The sequence below is a fragment of the Crocodylus porosus genome, unplaced genomic scaffold (assembly GCF_001723895.1).
Source record: "Crocodylus porosus isolate Cpor-Errol unplaced genomic scaffold, CroPor_comp1, whole genome shotgun sequence".
Lineage (NCBI taxonomy): Eukaryota > Metazoa > Chordata > Crocodylia > Crocodylidae > Crocodylus > Crocodylus porosus.
Genome location: NW_017728906.1, coordinates 176496752 through 176511409, shown reverse-complemented (window position 1 = coordinate 176511409; position 14658 = coordinate 176496752). Strand labels below are relative to the sequence as shown.

The 14658-nt window shown below is 40.6% G+C and overlaps 1 protein-coding gene across 4 annotated transcripts in view; it reads left to right on the top strand.

The window, feature by feature from the left end:
* Positions 1-14658, top strand: part of GRIA4 (glutamate ionotropic receptor AMPA type subunit 4) — a 418357-nt gene that overhangs the window by 304255 nt on the left and 99444 nt on the right. For all 4 annotated transcript variants that reach the window (XM_019530259.1, XM_019530260.1, XM_019530261.1 and 1 more), the window contains exons 6-8: positions 5160-5318; positions 7190-7357; positions 10331-10435. In XM_019530259.1, the coding sequence (XP_019385804.1) occupies positions 5160-5318; positions 7190-7357; positions 10331-10435 (432 nt within the window). The remainder of the gene's footprint in view (positions 1-5159; positions 5319-7189; positions 7358-10330; positions 10436-14658) is intronic.

The window sequence follows — 14658 nt, the reverse complement described above, 5'->3', positions numbered from 1 at the left end:
CACCACTGAGAACAGCCCAGCTCCATGCTCTTTGGAACTCCCCTTCACATAGCTGAAGGCTGCTATTAAATCTCCTCTCAATCTCCTCTTCTCTAGACCAGATAAGCTCAGTTCCCTCAGTCTTTCCTCATAAATCATGTGCCTCAGCCCCCTCACCATTTTCATTGCTCTCCACCAAACTCTCTCCAATTTGTCCACATCCTTTCTGTAGTGGGAGCCCAAAACTGAACACAGTACTCCAGATGTGGCCTCACCCATGCTGAATAGAAGGGAATAATCACTTCTCTTGATCAGTTTGCAACACTCTGACTGATGCAGCCCAGTATGCCATTAGCCTTCTTGGCAACAAGGGCACCACACTGTTGCCTCATATTCAGCTTATTGTCCACTGTAATTCCCAGGTCCTTTTCTGCAGTGCTACTGCCCAGCCAGTCAGCCCCAGTACTGTACCGATGCATGAGATTGTTCCATCCTAAATGCGGGAATTTGCACTCGTCCTTGTTGAAAGTCATGACATTTCTGGTGGCCCAGTCCTCCAATTTGTCTAGGTCACTCTGAATCCTAGTCCTACCCTCCAGGCTACTCCCCCAGCGTGGTGTCATCTGAAAACTTGGTGAGGATGCACTCTATGCTATCTTCCAGGTAGTTGATGAAGATATTGAACATAACTAGCCACAGGACCAATGTCTGGGGCACTCCACTTGATACCAGCTGGCAAGTAGACATTGAGCCATTGTATACTACCCTCTGAGCCTGATGCTCCAGCCAGTTTACTGTCCACCTTACAGTCCACTCATCCAGCCTGTACTTCTTTAGCTTGCCTGCAAGAATATTATAGAAGACCTAATCATAAGCCTTGCTAAAATCAAGGTATACTACATCCACTGGGCTCTCCATATCCACAAAGCCAGTCACCTTATCATAGAAGGCAATCAAGTTGGTCGGGCATGACTTGCCCCTGGTGAATCTATGCTGACTGTTCCTAATCACCTTCTTCTCCTCCAAGTGCTTAGAAATGGATTCCTTGAGGATCTGCTCCATGATTTTTCCAGGGTCTGAGGTGAGGCTGACTGGTCTGTAGTTCGCTGGATCCTCCTCTTTTCCTTTCTTAAATATGGGCACTATGTTTGCCCTTTTCCAATTATCTGGGACCTCTCCTGATCACCATGAATTTTCAAAGATGATGGCCAGTGGCCCTGGAGTCACATCAGCCAACTCCCTCAGCACCCTCAGTTGCATCCCATCTGGCCCCATGGACTTGTATATGTCCAGATTTTCTAAATAGTCCCTAACCTGCTCTTTCACCACTGAGGGCTGCTCACCTCCTCCCCAAACTGTGCTGCAGTAGTCTGGGAGAGGACCTTGCCTGTGAAGACGGAGGAAAAAAAAGGCATTGAGCACTTCAGGGGTGTAGGTTGTAGCCAGGTTGGTCTAAGGACATAGGCAGACAAGGTTCTTTGGATGAATCTGATATCTTTTATCAGAACAACTTAAATATTTGGAAAAACATTTTTTAGCAAGCTTTCAGGTTTAAAATCCCTTCATTAGGCTGAGGAAGCCTCTGCAGTTGGTGTGTGCTCATCTTGGATGGAATGAATAGTAAAGAGGCCAGAGGCTGGGCTGGTCTGCATGCAAGACAGGCAGTCAGTGAAGATGTAAATTGAGGAGTCAGTGGGTGAGAGACAGGCTGGGGGGCAGGAGGGTGGGGCATGAATGTAGCAGTTAAATAGTGGAGAGGTACCTGGGGAGTCATATGTCAGGCAAGTTATAATGTGTCATAAATCCAATGTCTATATTTAGTCCATATTTTTTTGTATCCAGGTTGTTGAATTGAAGTTCATAGGCTCGTTTCTGAGAAGTGTTTTGAACGTTCCCTTTGAGGATTAGAACTGAGAGATTGGAGAGAGAGGGATTTGCTTGTAAGAAATGTGTCCCCATCAGTAACTGGGTATTTTTGTCTTTGATAGATTTCCAGTGTGTATTCATTCTGGTGCGCAGTTGTCTTTGGTCCCTCCTACATATTTTCCATCAGAGCATTTGGTGCATTGGATGAAATATATTACATTTCTGGAGGGTTTTTCCAACTATTTAAGTTGGTATAATAAAAGATATCAGATTCACCCCAAAAACCTTGTCTGCCTTGAGCACATCAGCCTTTTCTACATCCCCTGTCACAGGGTTGCCTCCCCGATTCAGTAAGGGACTCACACTTTTCCTGATCCTCCTCTTCCTACCAACATACTTGTAGAAACCCTTCTTATTATCCTTCACATCCCTTGCTAGTTGCAACTGCAATTGTGCTTTGGCCTTCCTGACATCATCCCTGCATGCCCAAGCAATGCTCTTATACTCCACCCTATTTATTTGTCCAAGTTTCCACTTCTTATAAGCTTTCTTTTTGTGACTTCAGTTACTGAAGAGTTCCCTGCTAATCCCTGCCATACTTGCTAGTCTTCCTGCAAATATGGTTTGTTCTTGCACTCTCAGTAACACTTCTTTAAACTACAGCCAACTCTCCTGAATTGCTCACCCCCTCAGACTGGCTTCCCAGGAAATCCTACCCATAAGTTCCTGAGTGAGTCAAAGTCTGCTTTTCTGAAGTCCAGGGTCCTTACTCTGTTGCTCTCCAGCTTTCCTTTCCTCAGGTTCAATCATCTCTGGTCACTGCTGCCTAAGTTGCCACTCACTGCTTGACTACTTCATTCCCCACTAATTCTTCCCTGTTTGTGAGCAGCAGGTCAAAAAGAGCATGGCCCCTAGTTGGCCACTCAGTCATTTGCACCTGAACATTGTCCCCAACACCCTCCAAAAACTTCCTGGATTGCTTGCACATTATTTTGTTGTCCTCCCAGCAGATGTCAGGGTGATTTAACTCCCCTGTGAGAATCAGGGCTTGTGATTGGGAAACTTCCACTAGCTGTTTGAAGAAAGTCTCATCCACCTAATCCTCCTGGTCTGATGGTCTATAGCAGACACCCAGCACAACATCGCCCTTGTTGCTCTCCCCTCTGACCTTAACCCAGAGACTTTCAACAGGTCTATCTCCAGTTTCATACAGAAGCTCTGAGCAATCTTATGGCTCTTTTACATGAAGCTCAACCCCTCCTCCGCTGCCTGTCCTTTCTGAACAGTTTGTACCCATTCATGACCGTGCTCCAGTCATGTGAGCTCCCACCAAGTCTCTGTTATTCCAATCACGTCGTAGACTGTGCAAGGACTTCCAGTTCTTCCTGCTTGTTTCCCAGGCTCCCAGTGCTTGTGTACAGGCACCTGAGGTAACTAGTCAGTTGTCCTGATTTCTCAGGAAGTATGAGAGCACCTTCCTTGTTGCCCCCTCCTGCTTGCTCTTCCTCCAGGTCTCCTGCTTCCGCCCTCCTCAGGGTGTTGGTGTCCGTCCCACAGCAAGCCTAATTTAAAGCCCTCTTCCCTAGGTTAGCAATGCTCTTCCCTCTCTTCAACAGACAAATTCTTAAATCCAACTCTCAAGAGGGGAGAAGGAGGGATGGGGTAGCTGAACATTTCAAGGATTGAATTCTGGAGACATAAATAATATTATTTTCCAATAGGTGAAGAGAGATTTTAAATGGTTAAAAAACATGCAATGCTTTGGTTCATATTTAAAAATTCTCTCCTTTATGTGGGTAAAAGTTGAGTAATAAAAATATTTTGTTCCCTTAGTCTTTTACTTCTGTCTCTAGGAGAAATATGATCAATAAGACTGGAAGAATTTTTTTGGTGGTCAGATTCTTAATCCATCAGTTTATCAAGTGTAATTAAATCCTCAGTGTTCAGGGCTTTGATTATTAAGCCTATTTCTTGACATTTCAATTGTTTTAAAATATGGTGCGCGTCTAACTGTGATATTAAATCAAAAATTATTTTTTAAGTACTGTTAATTTAAAATAATATTTTGCATAGCAACTGTTGAAGACATGAGAAGCCTTGGTGGGTTTGATAGACTAGGGAATCCTTATTGCCTTCATTTTCCCACTGTAGGACTGTATTATGTATCCAGGACTCCAGGACAGAGCCAGGTAGTGGATTTAAACTTTCACTCAGATAGGAATCAAGAGTAAGTTATTGGGTGGATAAATCTATATTAAAATTTACTTTACCCACAGTGCCAGTAGTTAGTGATATTGGAGATAAGTTTCTCTCATCACCGATCTTTTCTTCCAACATCGCAATTTATATAAATTGCATCACTGGATTATTGGTGAGAGTATCACTGGATTGAAAGGAAGAGGTTCTTTTTAGGCCTTTTAGACAATAAATTATGTAATTTTCAGCTGTGTAGACAAATCTCTATTTACTGACAGAAAAGGTGTAGAGACAAGGGGTGCTTCTTTTGTGGGAAGACTAAAGATCATATTTACAATGGCAAGAGATCTCTGTTATAAGCCTATCACCTAAACCTATGAATTGTCTTCCTTAGAGTGCACTGGGTGTTTACCACCCAGCTAATAAAAAGGTGTTGACACCTTTGATCAGATATTGAGCACAATAACATAGACAGTTAAATAGAATGAAATAATAGAAATAAGATTAATAGCTAAACTACATAAATTATCAATACTTAAGAACCAACCAAATCAAACAAAGTAGACATGTTTCAGATTTACAGAATGGCCAAGCCCTGTGGCTGCCCCCTATATCAGCAGTTTACATAGGTGGAGGGTCCAGCTCATACAAGTAGAAGTAGTTCTTCTAATGGAGTCCCAGTCGAACTCCACCTGAGAGCCCTCTTATTTTGTAGATAACTGTTTATACATACAAACAATTTCTCTTTCACTTTGCAAAATCACCTAGAAGCATAAGCATATTGACTACAGGCTGTAATATTCTGAAAGTGTTTTTCAACTATGGCTATTAAATATGTTTTCTCAGTATTATCCAGAACTTCCAGCAATGTATTTTTTCCAGCTGCTGATGCCTCAGACACACACAGAGTGATCTGGAAATTTCAATCCCTATTTTTCTATAATTCAAATTAACATTATGAGCTAAAGCTGAATTTTCTCCTGGGGTTATAAACCTTTCGCGTGTATTAAATATCTATTTTCCTTTCTAGCTGCTTGGTTTTGCTCCCTTGTGAACCTAAAATAGATATGACCCATAACAGTGTGCTAAACAGACCAAGTGTTGCATTGATTTTCTAGGGATTCAAAGATATTTCCTTGGAGAGGTTTATGCATGGAGGAGCCAATGTGACAGGATTTCAGTTAGTAGATTTCAGTACCCCAATGGTAACAAAACTGATGCAGCGCTGGAAGAAGTTGGACCAGAGAGAATATCCAGGATCTGAGACTCCTCCAAAGGTACTTTTATTTTTTTGCTCACTACCAGCAATTTCACTCAAACATTGTAATAAGTGAAGGTATACACATTTGCTTTACTTTATCATGCTGAGCTACAGTAGAAGATATGTGACTATGCAATTATTGGTAACTAATTATACCCAGCATTACAACTGTCTTATAGAAAGATGAGTTGCAACAAATTTCCCATTTTCTGTCATTTATTTTCCAATTAACCTGTTTAATGACAAGAATTAGAAGTCCAACTTTAGTGGAAATTGACAAACTAATTCCAACCAATCTTCAGTATGTCAACCCAATTATATCTACATTGAATACACAGGTTTCCAGCCAGCAGGCATTCTTCTGTATCTGAGATAATATAATAATAATAGTAATCATATAATTTCTAAGTTGTTAACTTTCTGAAAACTATGCACATAAATCCTGATGTAATGCTTACTATTAAACATGATCTTAAAATGCAAATATATTCCATTATTGTTCTATATTGCTTCCCATATAGATAACAAAATTAGACAATTTGTGATTTTCTTGGCAGGTCAAACATGATACACGTGTAAAGATGATTGTATAAGAGCTTCTCTTTTATTTTGGGTGTTGTGAATCTACCTAACTGCTATAATTGAAACTGGGGTTGTGCTGGGCACCATTCAAGCACATAGTCAAATCCTGTCCCAAAGAGTTTACAGCCTATATAAACAAAACAAACCTTATAACTGGTCATATAGAAGTGAATGGACATACCAGACTCACAGAGCATATCAGCTGTAGGTCAAAGATTAGAACCTCTTTTTCCTCAGTCTGTATATGGTGCTTACCCACTAGACCAGTGGTCTCCAAAGTGGGGTGCACACACCCCAGGGGGTGCCCAAGACGATCCACTAGGGTGCGGGAAGAAAATATTAGAACTAATATTTATATTTATAGAAATATACATATATTGGGGGTGCATGCTCAAAATTTTTTTACTGATAGGGGTGCATGATCAAAAAAGTTTGGAGACCACTGCACTAGACCATACTGTATCTAGTTTAGAGCTTATGTGACCTCACTTACCATGTCTTCAAGCTAGTAGCTGGTACCATTTATTCTACACATTCTATTGTACATATTCTTTGCCTAGTTTACAGACTTTCCTGACCTGACCTTCTGTGACTTCCAAGCCTCATCATTTTAGTTTTTCTATACCCCATTGTATGAGGGCAACAGAATAGAAATGTTGCAAACAAAAAGAAGAATGCTATCCCTAGTTATTTTGCAATATAAGTAACCTGGTTCTGCCACTCATTGCCAATACATTTATTCATGGTCTTAAGCTTGCTCAGTGAACTACAGAATAAAAATGGGTGGGAAGCATTTACCAAGATACATCAGGTAAATGAAACAAAAGTTTGAGAAGGGGAGATCTGGAAATCTTCATTTTAATTTCATTGTGCCCTATGAATTCCCACAAAGAGATTTCTCTCCTCAAATAAAGTTTTAAAGTTGAATTATTATAATATAGTCTCAATACTGACAATCATGCAAATCATGAAGAACTGCCTTGAATAAAATTTGTATTGGATTTTTTAGTTCTGCCTCAGTGGGAACTGCAGGGATTGGGTGCATAATGGGCTAAAACAGATCGGAAGAGCGCTGATTTTCTCCTCAAATAAAGTTTTAAAGTTGAATTATTATAATATAGTCTCAATACTGACAATCGCTCTTCCGATCAAGAACTGCCTTGAATAAAATTTGTATTGGATTTTTTAGTTCTGCCTCAGTGGGAACTGCAGGGATTGGGTGCATAATGGGCTAAAACAGAAATATATCAAGCTGATTTTCTACAGATTTGCTACACTGAAGTAATGCATTTGTCCCCTGTTTAGTATACATCTGCACTGACCTATGATGGGGTCCTCGTGATGGCTGAAACTTTCCGTAATCTCAGAAGGCAGAAAATTGATATTTCACGGAGAGGGAATGCTGGAGATTGTCTAGCAAATCCTGCTGCCCCATGGGGTCAAGGGATTGATATGGAGAGAACTCTGAAACAGGTACGGCTGTGCTTAATTCTAGTGATCTTGGGGAATAATACATTCTACTTATCTACAGGTAGACGCGAAAAGTGCATTTAGGTTGCATGGAGTGATACTTTTTTTTCAATTAGCATCTAAACTACCTACTGATGGTTTTGTTGTTTCAGCTGGTTTTGTTTTAGTTTAGTGAAATATCTTTGATCTCAGTTTCTGAAAGAGCTTGTTTTCTGTGAAGCACAAAGCAAACCACAGGCCAAATTTTTCACGAAATATGTTGAAAATTACTGAAAGAAATAGAACGCCCTTCACTGAAGTGTTAAGCTCACCTGTTCCTCTACGAATTATAACCTGACATTAAAGGACAAATTCAAATAGGTCACCAAGATGCCATAACTTAAGTGGTTGAAAAAGTAGGTGTTTGATGTAGGAAGCCAAGCTGAACAGAAAGGGTTAGATGTCTAAGAATTCTAAGTACAGTCAGTAGAGAGAGTTAGGGCCTCAACAAATTACATTTACATCAGTCTAAAAAGGAGCTAATACACAACATATAGCCTTACACTGGTGTGACATACTCAAATGCAGTATAGAACTGCCCAGAAAAATCAGGGGTAAAATTATACTGCCATAAATGGCATATAGCTGCAGTTTATTTGAGACTAATCATATGCTCAAGATGAGTAGGCTAGTGCCAGTTTCCCTGTCACCAAGGGTATGTACAGACATTCAAAGTGCTCGAGGTATAATTAATCTAAGTTATGTGATTTTCTGTAAGTGGTAGCCACTAGGAAATGTAGCTGAACTCCCATAGTACTCCAGAGCTTGGATACTTACCTCTGACTGCACATTAGGATTTTCTATCCATTTAAGACCCAGAGCACCTTGTCTTTGTTTGAGGGTAAGTACTTAACTCACTGGTGGTGGCAATGCCACTCATCTTTTGTACAATTCTCAGTGCTTTGAGCATACCCTCAGGAAGTGGGAGAATTGGATTTTAGACCACCCGCAGCCTGAGGGGGCTCAAATCCACATCTCCTCAGCAGAGTGCTTTAATCAGGAAGACCTACACTCTTGTCCTATGCGAAGGGTACTTCACCTGGAAAAGAGTGTCCTGGTTTCCCGTCTCTGTTCTTCCTGGTCTATGCATTTTACACTGGATAAAACACAGAGGAATAAGCCTAACAGCAGGAACAGCAAACTGCTTACCCTTCTCAGTGGGCTAGTCAAGCTCCCTCTTGATTCCTTGTACTCCAGCTCTATGAATCATGCACTGTTGGCTGCCTGAACACCCAACTTCAGTAGAAAGTCCCCATCCAGACTAGCTTTTATCCTGATGGTTCGGGCATTCTGTTGGGAAGCAGGTGATGTGGTTTGGAAACCTCAGTCTGAGGAATGCATTGAGGGTAGTTCTCTTCATGGGCTCTAACTTCATAGGCTCTCTTCATGGGTTACTGTGCAATAAGTATCGCTATTATCTTTCTTGAATCAAAGTAACTCTAGGTACAGTACTTTGTGCTGAACTCAGTTCAGTTCATTCAAGTATGCTCTGGGGTCAACTAATGAACTGAGGATTTAGGCAGAATTTAGGCATCTTTCTAGCACCGATTTGGATTTTAATAAACTTAGATGTGACTTGGGTGCCTAGGGAATTTGTAGTAAAAAATGGAGATACTAAGTAAACGTATGTATCTAATGTATTTTGTGGCTACTACCTTGATTGTTCTTTGGAACGCAGGCATCCAGTTTCTGCCTACATCCTACTTAATCTCCTAAAAGACTAATCTGTATTTCTCCCTAAAGGTATTGATTTATAGAAAAAGTTCATTCCAGTAGTATCATTAAATTACTGACAGAATTGTATTATTCACAAAACTGCCTACCAAATTTGTTTGGATCATTTTGAATTCTTCTAGATTTTGTCAAATGCAACTCACATAGGTAATTTCCAAGTAAAAAAAAATATCCTAGAGCCATTGTTCACTGATATCAGGTCTTTGAATTCCTAATGAGTATGGATGTCTAGAAAGTTCCATATCTCTGTCAAGATGATTTAGCCTTTTTCTTCGAGGCTGGATAGTAAAAAACAAAATTCCTACAATAATATTTTAAATGATTCCAATTGCACATGAGCTGACTTGCCTCAGAAGCAGACACGGAAAAGAAAGTACTGACAGAACTGGAAGTTTTGTGCCTGGAAGCAGTCTTCAGTCTTGAAGGAGAGCTGGATAAAACTGAAGTGGACAAATAAAAAAGAATATGATTTGAAATGCACACCCTGGCCCTTAAGGAAAATATATTCAATATTCAGTATACTCCAAAAGTCAGTGGAAGTATGCAGTCTTTTCTGAAGTCATGAAGTCAGGTTTGTACAGTGAAGATAATATCCTGGGTAAAGTCGAATAATGCCTTCCAGTGAAGCACAAGAGAGATAAAGATCAAAATCTACATCCTGGCCCAGGGCCAAAAACAGGTTGCAATACAGTCCCTGCTCCACTGCACCTACTATATCAGCCTGTATGATGAAATTTGCTTCCACAGCTCCAGAGCGCTACATGGAGTCTAGGGCTAGAAGAAAACTGTAATGTCATGGCCTCTCTCATGTCTCTTGCCCAATTCCATCCAGTATGGGCTCTAGGACAACTCCTCCCTTCCTCTACCAGCTGTTATCTCACAAAGGACTGTCAGGTTTATGTATTAAGGCATGATTTGCTTAAACCCCTGAGTGCATTTCACCCTTCTGAGGATTATATTTTAGTGTGTACTTGCTTTTTCACCAAAACTAAGTTAGAGAACACCTAAAAGTTCAAGCAAAGCTTCCTTTTAATTTGTTGTTCTGTTTGGTCCAAAATATTTAGCCATAGAAAATGCATAGTTCCGGAACACAAAAGGAAAGTGTTCAGTAATTTTCTTACTGATTCCTGTCTGCTCTGTAGTGATTAGGTACAAACAGTACACAAGGCTGATTTTTTTTTTTTAATTTATTTTATTTTTTAGGTTCGAATACAAGGGCTCACAGGAAATGTTCAGTTTGACCACTATGGTCGCAGAGTCAACTACACAATGGATGTGTTTGAGCTGAAGAACACAGGACCTCGTAAGGTATGTGCTGACTGCATCTGAAAGGGTTACTCTGTTCATATCCCACCATAGAGAAAAAAATAATTAATGCATCAAAATAAGATCTTGAGCTCTACCTAGGAGTAAAGAGCTTGTGTGTTAAAAAGTGTCTGTTTTGTAGGCAGGAATTGCTCCTTGGAAGTCAGTGAAATTGAATAATGAACATAAGGGTGGGATTATTTTCAATCTTTGTTAAATAGACTGGTTTGGGTTTTTTTTTTTTACGTTAAGTACATTTTACAGGAAATGCTACAGTAAAAGCTTTGTTAACTGGCATGAGTGGGGTAAGGGTGGTGCCAGTTATCTAAAAATTCTGAGAGTTTTACAGAAGACAGCAGCATACTTGTAATGCAAATACTTGATGCGCATGCTGGATAGACTCAGTAAAAATTCCAGTTGCTAAAGTGAGGATTTGTATTTGGGGATATTGTAAATTCCTGTTAATAGGGTATTCCAGTTGGTAAAATGTGGGTTAACACAGCTTTTACAGTATTATTTTTCACTATAATGCAAGTGGAAAGTGAATAAAAACAAGTGTGTGTGTTGTGTGGGGTAGAAATTAAGACTGCTTAATCAGGTATGATTTAATAAAAAACAGCTTGATGCAGTGTTGTTAGGCTGCTTGGACAGTGGAGAATGGTCAGCACTCTAAATAATAAATGCCTACTGCACCTCATTTGGAACCTGCTTCCCAGCGAATTATGAACATTTCATGCAGTTTCAGTTTTTCCTTCCTCATAACCGTAAATAATAACTTGTATTCAGTATCAGTATTTGGAAGGTTGTAGAAAAAGGAAAAAGCAATACCTAGAAAGCATGTTTTTTGAGGGAAAATTAATTGTCCCCTCTAATCACATTTACTTTAAAATACTCCATCCCTTGCTGTCATCAATATTTTTTATATTTTAAGAGGCCCACCACAAATAGAATCATAGAAAATTAGTCTATTAGAATATTAAATATGTGTATACTATTGTGCCTGCTCATTTGTTATGTGGGCAATGTATGCACACACCTGTAGGTATATACTTACAAATCTTCAGTATGTGAATACGTATATCCACAGTGGACTTTTGCCAGTTGTGAGCACTTGTCCAAATGTTCCTGGATATTGGGGAAAGTGGCTTTCTAAGTCCCAACTCTATGCTCATAGTATATTTTCACAAAATTGTGATTACTAAGTTGTCTGCATAATTGGGGGAAAAGTGTCTTGCTAGATTGGAGGCTAAGTACCTGTCCAAAATATGTGAACGTAAGCAAAAAAAACCAAACAAAAAAGAACAAAAAACAATGGCATGGTTCAGTGAAGTACTATTCTCCTAGGTCTGTGGTTATCCAAACCTGTCAAAAGTCAGAGTTATGGCTTTGAAATGAGCAGAACAGCATGGACTGCACAGCAAATGATGCTTCTCTGCAGCTGATGGCAGGTGGATATTATGGATTGTGTCCTCAGCTGGGGTAAATCACAGTAGCTCTGTTGAAATCAATAAGCCATGCTGACTTACAACAGGGGGAGGATCTGGAAAAATGCCACATATATACATTCCATGGTAGGTATTAGACTGTGGGCCAGGGATCTGGTGACAATCTCAGATATAATTGTCAGGCTGTTCTCCCAGGCTGCTGCTCATCTACAAGAGGGCATGGCATTCACAGCCAGTACAAGTGAGCCTTCCTGCACCTGCTGTTAGCTCAAGGCTTTTTGAGCTTTTTACCGTAAGCACTAAAGAGAAAGCACTCCTCACTGTCTGAATGCAGGAGGGCTTGTCTTGCTCGTGGGAAGACAAAGGGTTCATGGAACTTTTAAAATTCCCTCTCCTTTAGGGGATGAGGGGAAGTCAAAGAGGGCCTTACCTAAAGCAGAAACTGCCTGGAAGCAACACAGATAAGAAGTTCACCCATATGCATCAGGGAAGCCAGAGGGTATTTGTACCCTCTGAGGCCCATAACACACCGTTCAGCAGCCAAAGAGCAGCCACTAGAGAGAATTCTTATTCTCTAATAAAATGATTTGAGAACTGGTAAGGATACTAACTTAATCACTATTGCTAGGGAGCACTTGGGGCAGATACAAACCTTTGTCTAAGGATATTTTGATTGGGTCCAGTATGTGGCTGTGAAGCAAGTCACCAAGACTATACAGCTTGACAACGAATGTCGGGGTGCTTGAATTCAAAGGCAATTAAATTGAGCAGGAAGGATCAATAATTATTCAGCAGAAAATAGCATGGATTATCTGAGCATTGAGGCTAGCGGGACACATCTATCAGACCAGATACAATTTGGCTGATATTAGAGGAAGGAATTGTCCATCTATGAAGTTGGCCAATAGGGGAGGCAGCCATAGTAAGTGCTAGTGCTCTCTATATGGGGTTGTCCAGTACAGACAATCATTCCACTTGGTGTGTAGTTCCTGTTTAATCCAGTATTGGAAGTGGACTTTGAAGTCAGTGAAGACATCTTAAAGGAAGTTGTGAAACATGAGTCATGGCTGCTAATTTCTGCTAAAATAAAGAAAAAAACATTCTTTTCCCCAGCTTCTCATCCTGCTTAAACCTCATTCCAGGAGAGGGTGGTAAGGTCTCAAGAGCAATTGCAGCTTTCCCAAAATAGGTGGAGACAATTAGGGAAAGAACAATGATCTACTCTATACAGTGCAGTGTTCCTGGATGACTTAACAAAGTTCTGGACTGGTTAACTCACATCACTTGCATCTTGGTCTTTCCTCCTTCAAGCCTAGGCCAGTATGGTATCCATAAAGTGACCACTCAAGTCCTGTACATGCCTTTTCTCCCTGTTGCCCAGAATGTGGGGAACAACTCAAAACAATTTAGGTGGAGATAGGCCTGACAGTCAGTTTGGATACGTTCATCATCAGGAGAAAGAGACCTTCATGACTAGGGACAGACGTTCCAAAAGCCTGAATTGATTCAAACTTTGCAAGTTAGTCTAACCTGGCTAGGCTAAATCACTTTTGTAATTGGACAGACATCCCAGAAATGGAGGTACATGCCTACAGTGGCTCAGGCTAGAAGCTGGGGGCACTAGAGCTGCCCTCCCTTCCTTCCACAGGGCTGAGCTGAGGGGGTGTGGCCAAGCCTCAGCAGGACGCTCTGATTATTCCCTCCCACTCTTAAGCAGTCCATCAGGGAATGTTTCTCACCCGACACTCAGTGTTTATCAACCCATTAAGAAAACAAAGCCTCTCTCCTTTAACTAACTCTTCTTAAACAACTCTTCCAAGGAAAGACATTAAGCCACCTGTTGATTATCACCAAAAAGCCTGTCTGCCTATTGTATCCCACAACATGGACCTTAGCCAGCATGTGGTCTGCTAGCTAATGCTGAACTGTCTGCATAAGGCAGAGGGGCAAGGGGAATAATCCTATGAGAGGAGGTGTCCACTTTCCAATTTTATTCTTTAGTCATTTTTCATGCACTTTGGGGGGTCAGTAGCTGTATACATGATTATCTCTGCAGTTAAGTTGTCTTGACTCACGTTTATTCTCTAGGTCTGTAGTTTAACACTCCTCCTTATTCCTTATGAGGTGTATCTGTTTGCCTTTAGGAAATGGCATTACATCTGTTGTAACATTTACTCTTCTGCCTGCATATCTGAGAGTAGAAGACTCTTAATTTAATCTAGATTGACAAGTAGCAGGAGAAAGAGACCACAATTTCCCAAATGCAGTTCTGTTCTCTGCTTCATAGTTCTGAGGATATAGCAAATGAGACATGATACCATAAATGGAAACGTGGTGCATATATCCACGTAAAATACTAAAAAAGTCATTATTGGTAGTTGGGCATAGTTGGTAGTCTTACTTCACATGCAGTAGATTGGGCTTTGACCAGGAAAATATGTGGCTCTTTATGTATCTACCTGTGCATAATTCCCAAAACTGTAGCTTTGCAAAAGCAAAGAGGGCCCTCCTGTGTTTTAGCTCCATAGCCTAGAGGTTATAGCACTTCTCTAGGAAGCTAGAGATTAATCGAGCCTGCTCCACATTCTAATCAGAATGTTCCAGTGTCACCTCACAGTCACGTGTGTGGAAGAAATCAAACTTCATGTTGTGGTTGAATCAGAACTGACAGAGCCAGCTTTTCAGTATTTAGGGCTATACTGTGATCACAGGGAGAATTCCATACAGCAAGGGGAATCACCCACTTGTCTGTTTCAAAGGATTTCTCAGACTCTCTAAGTT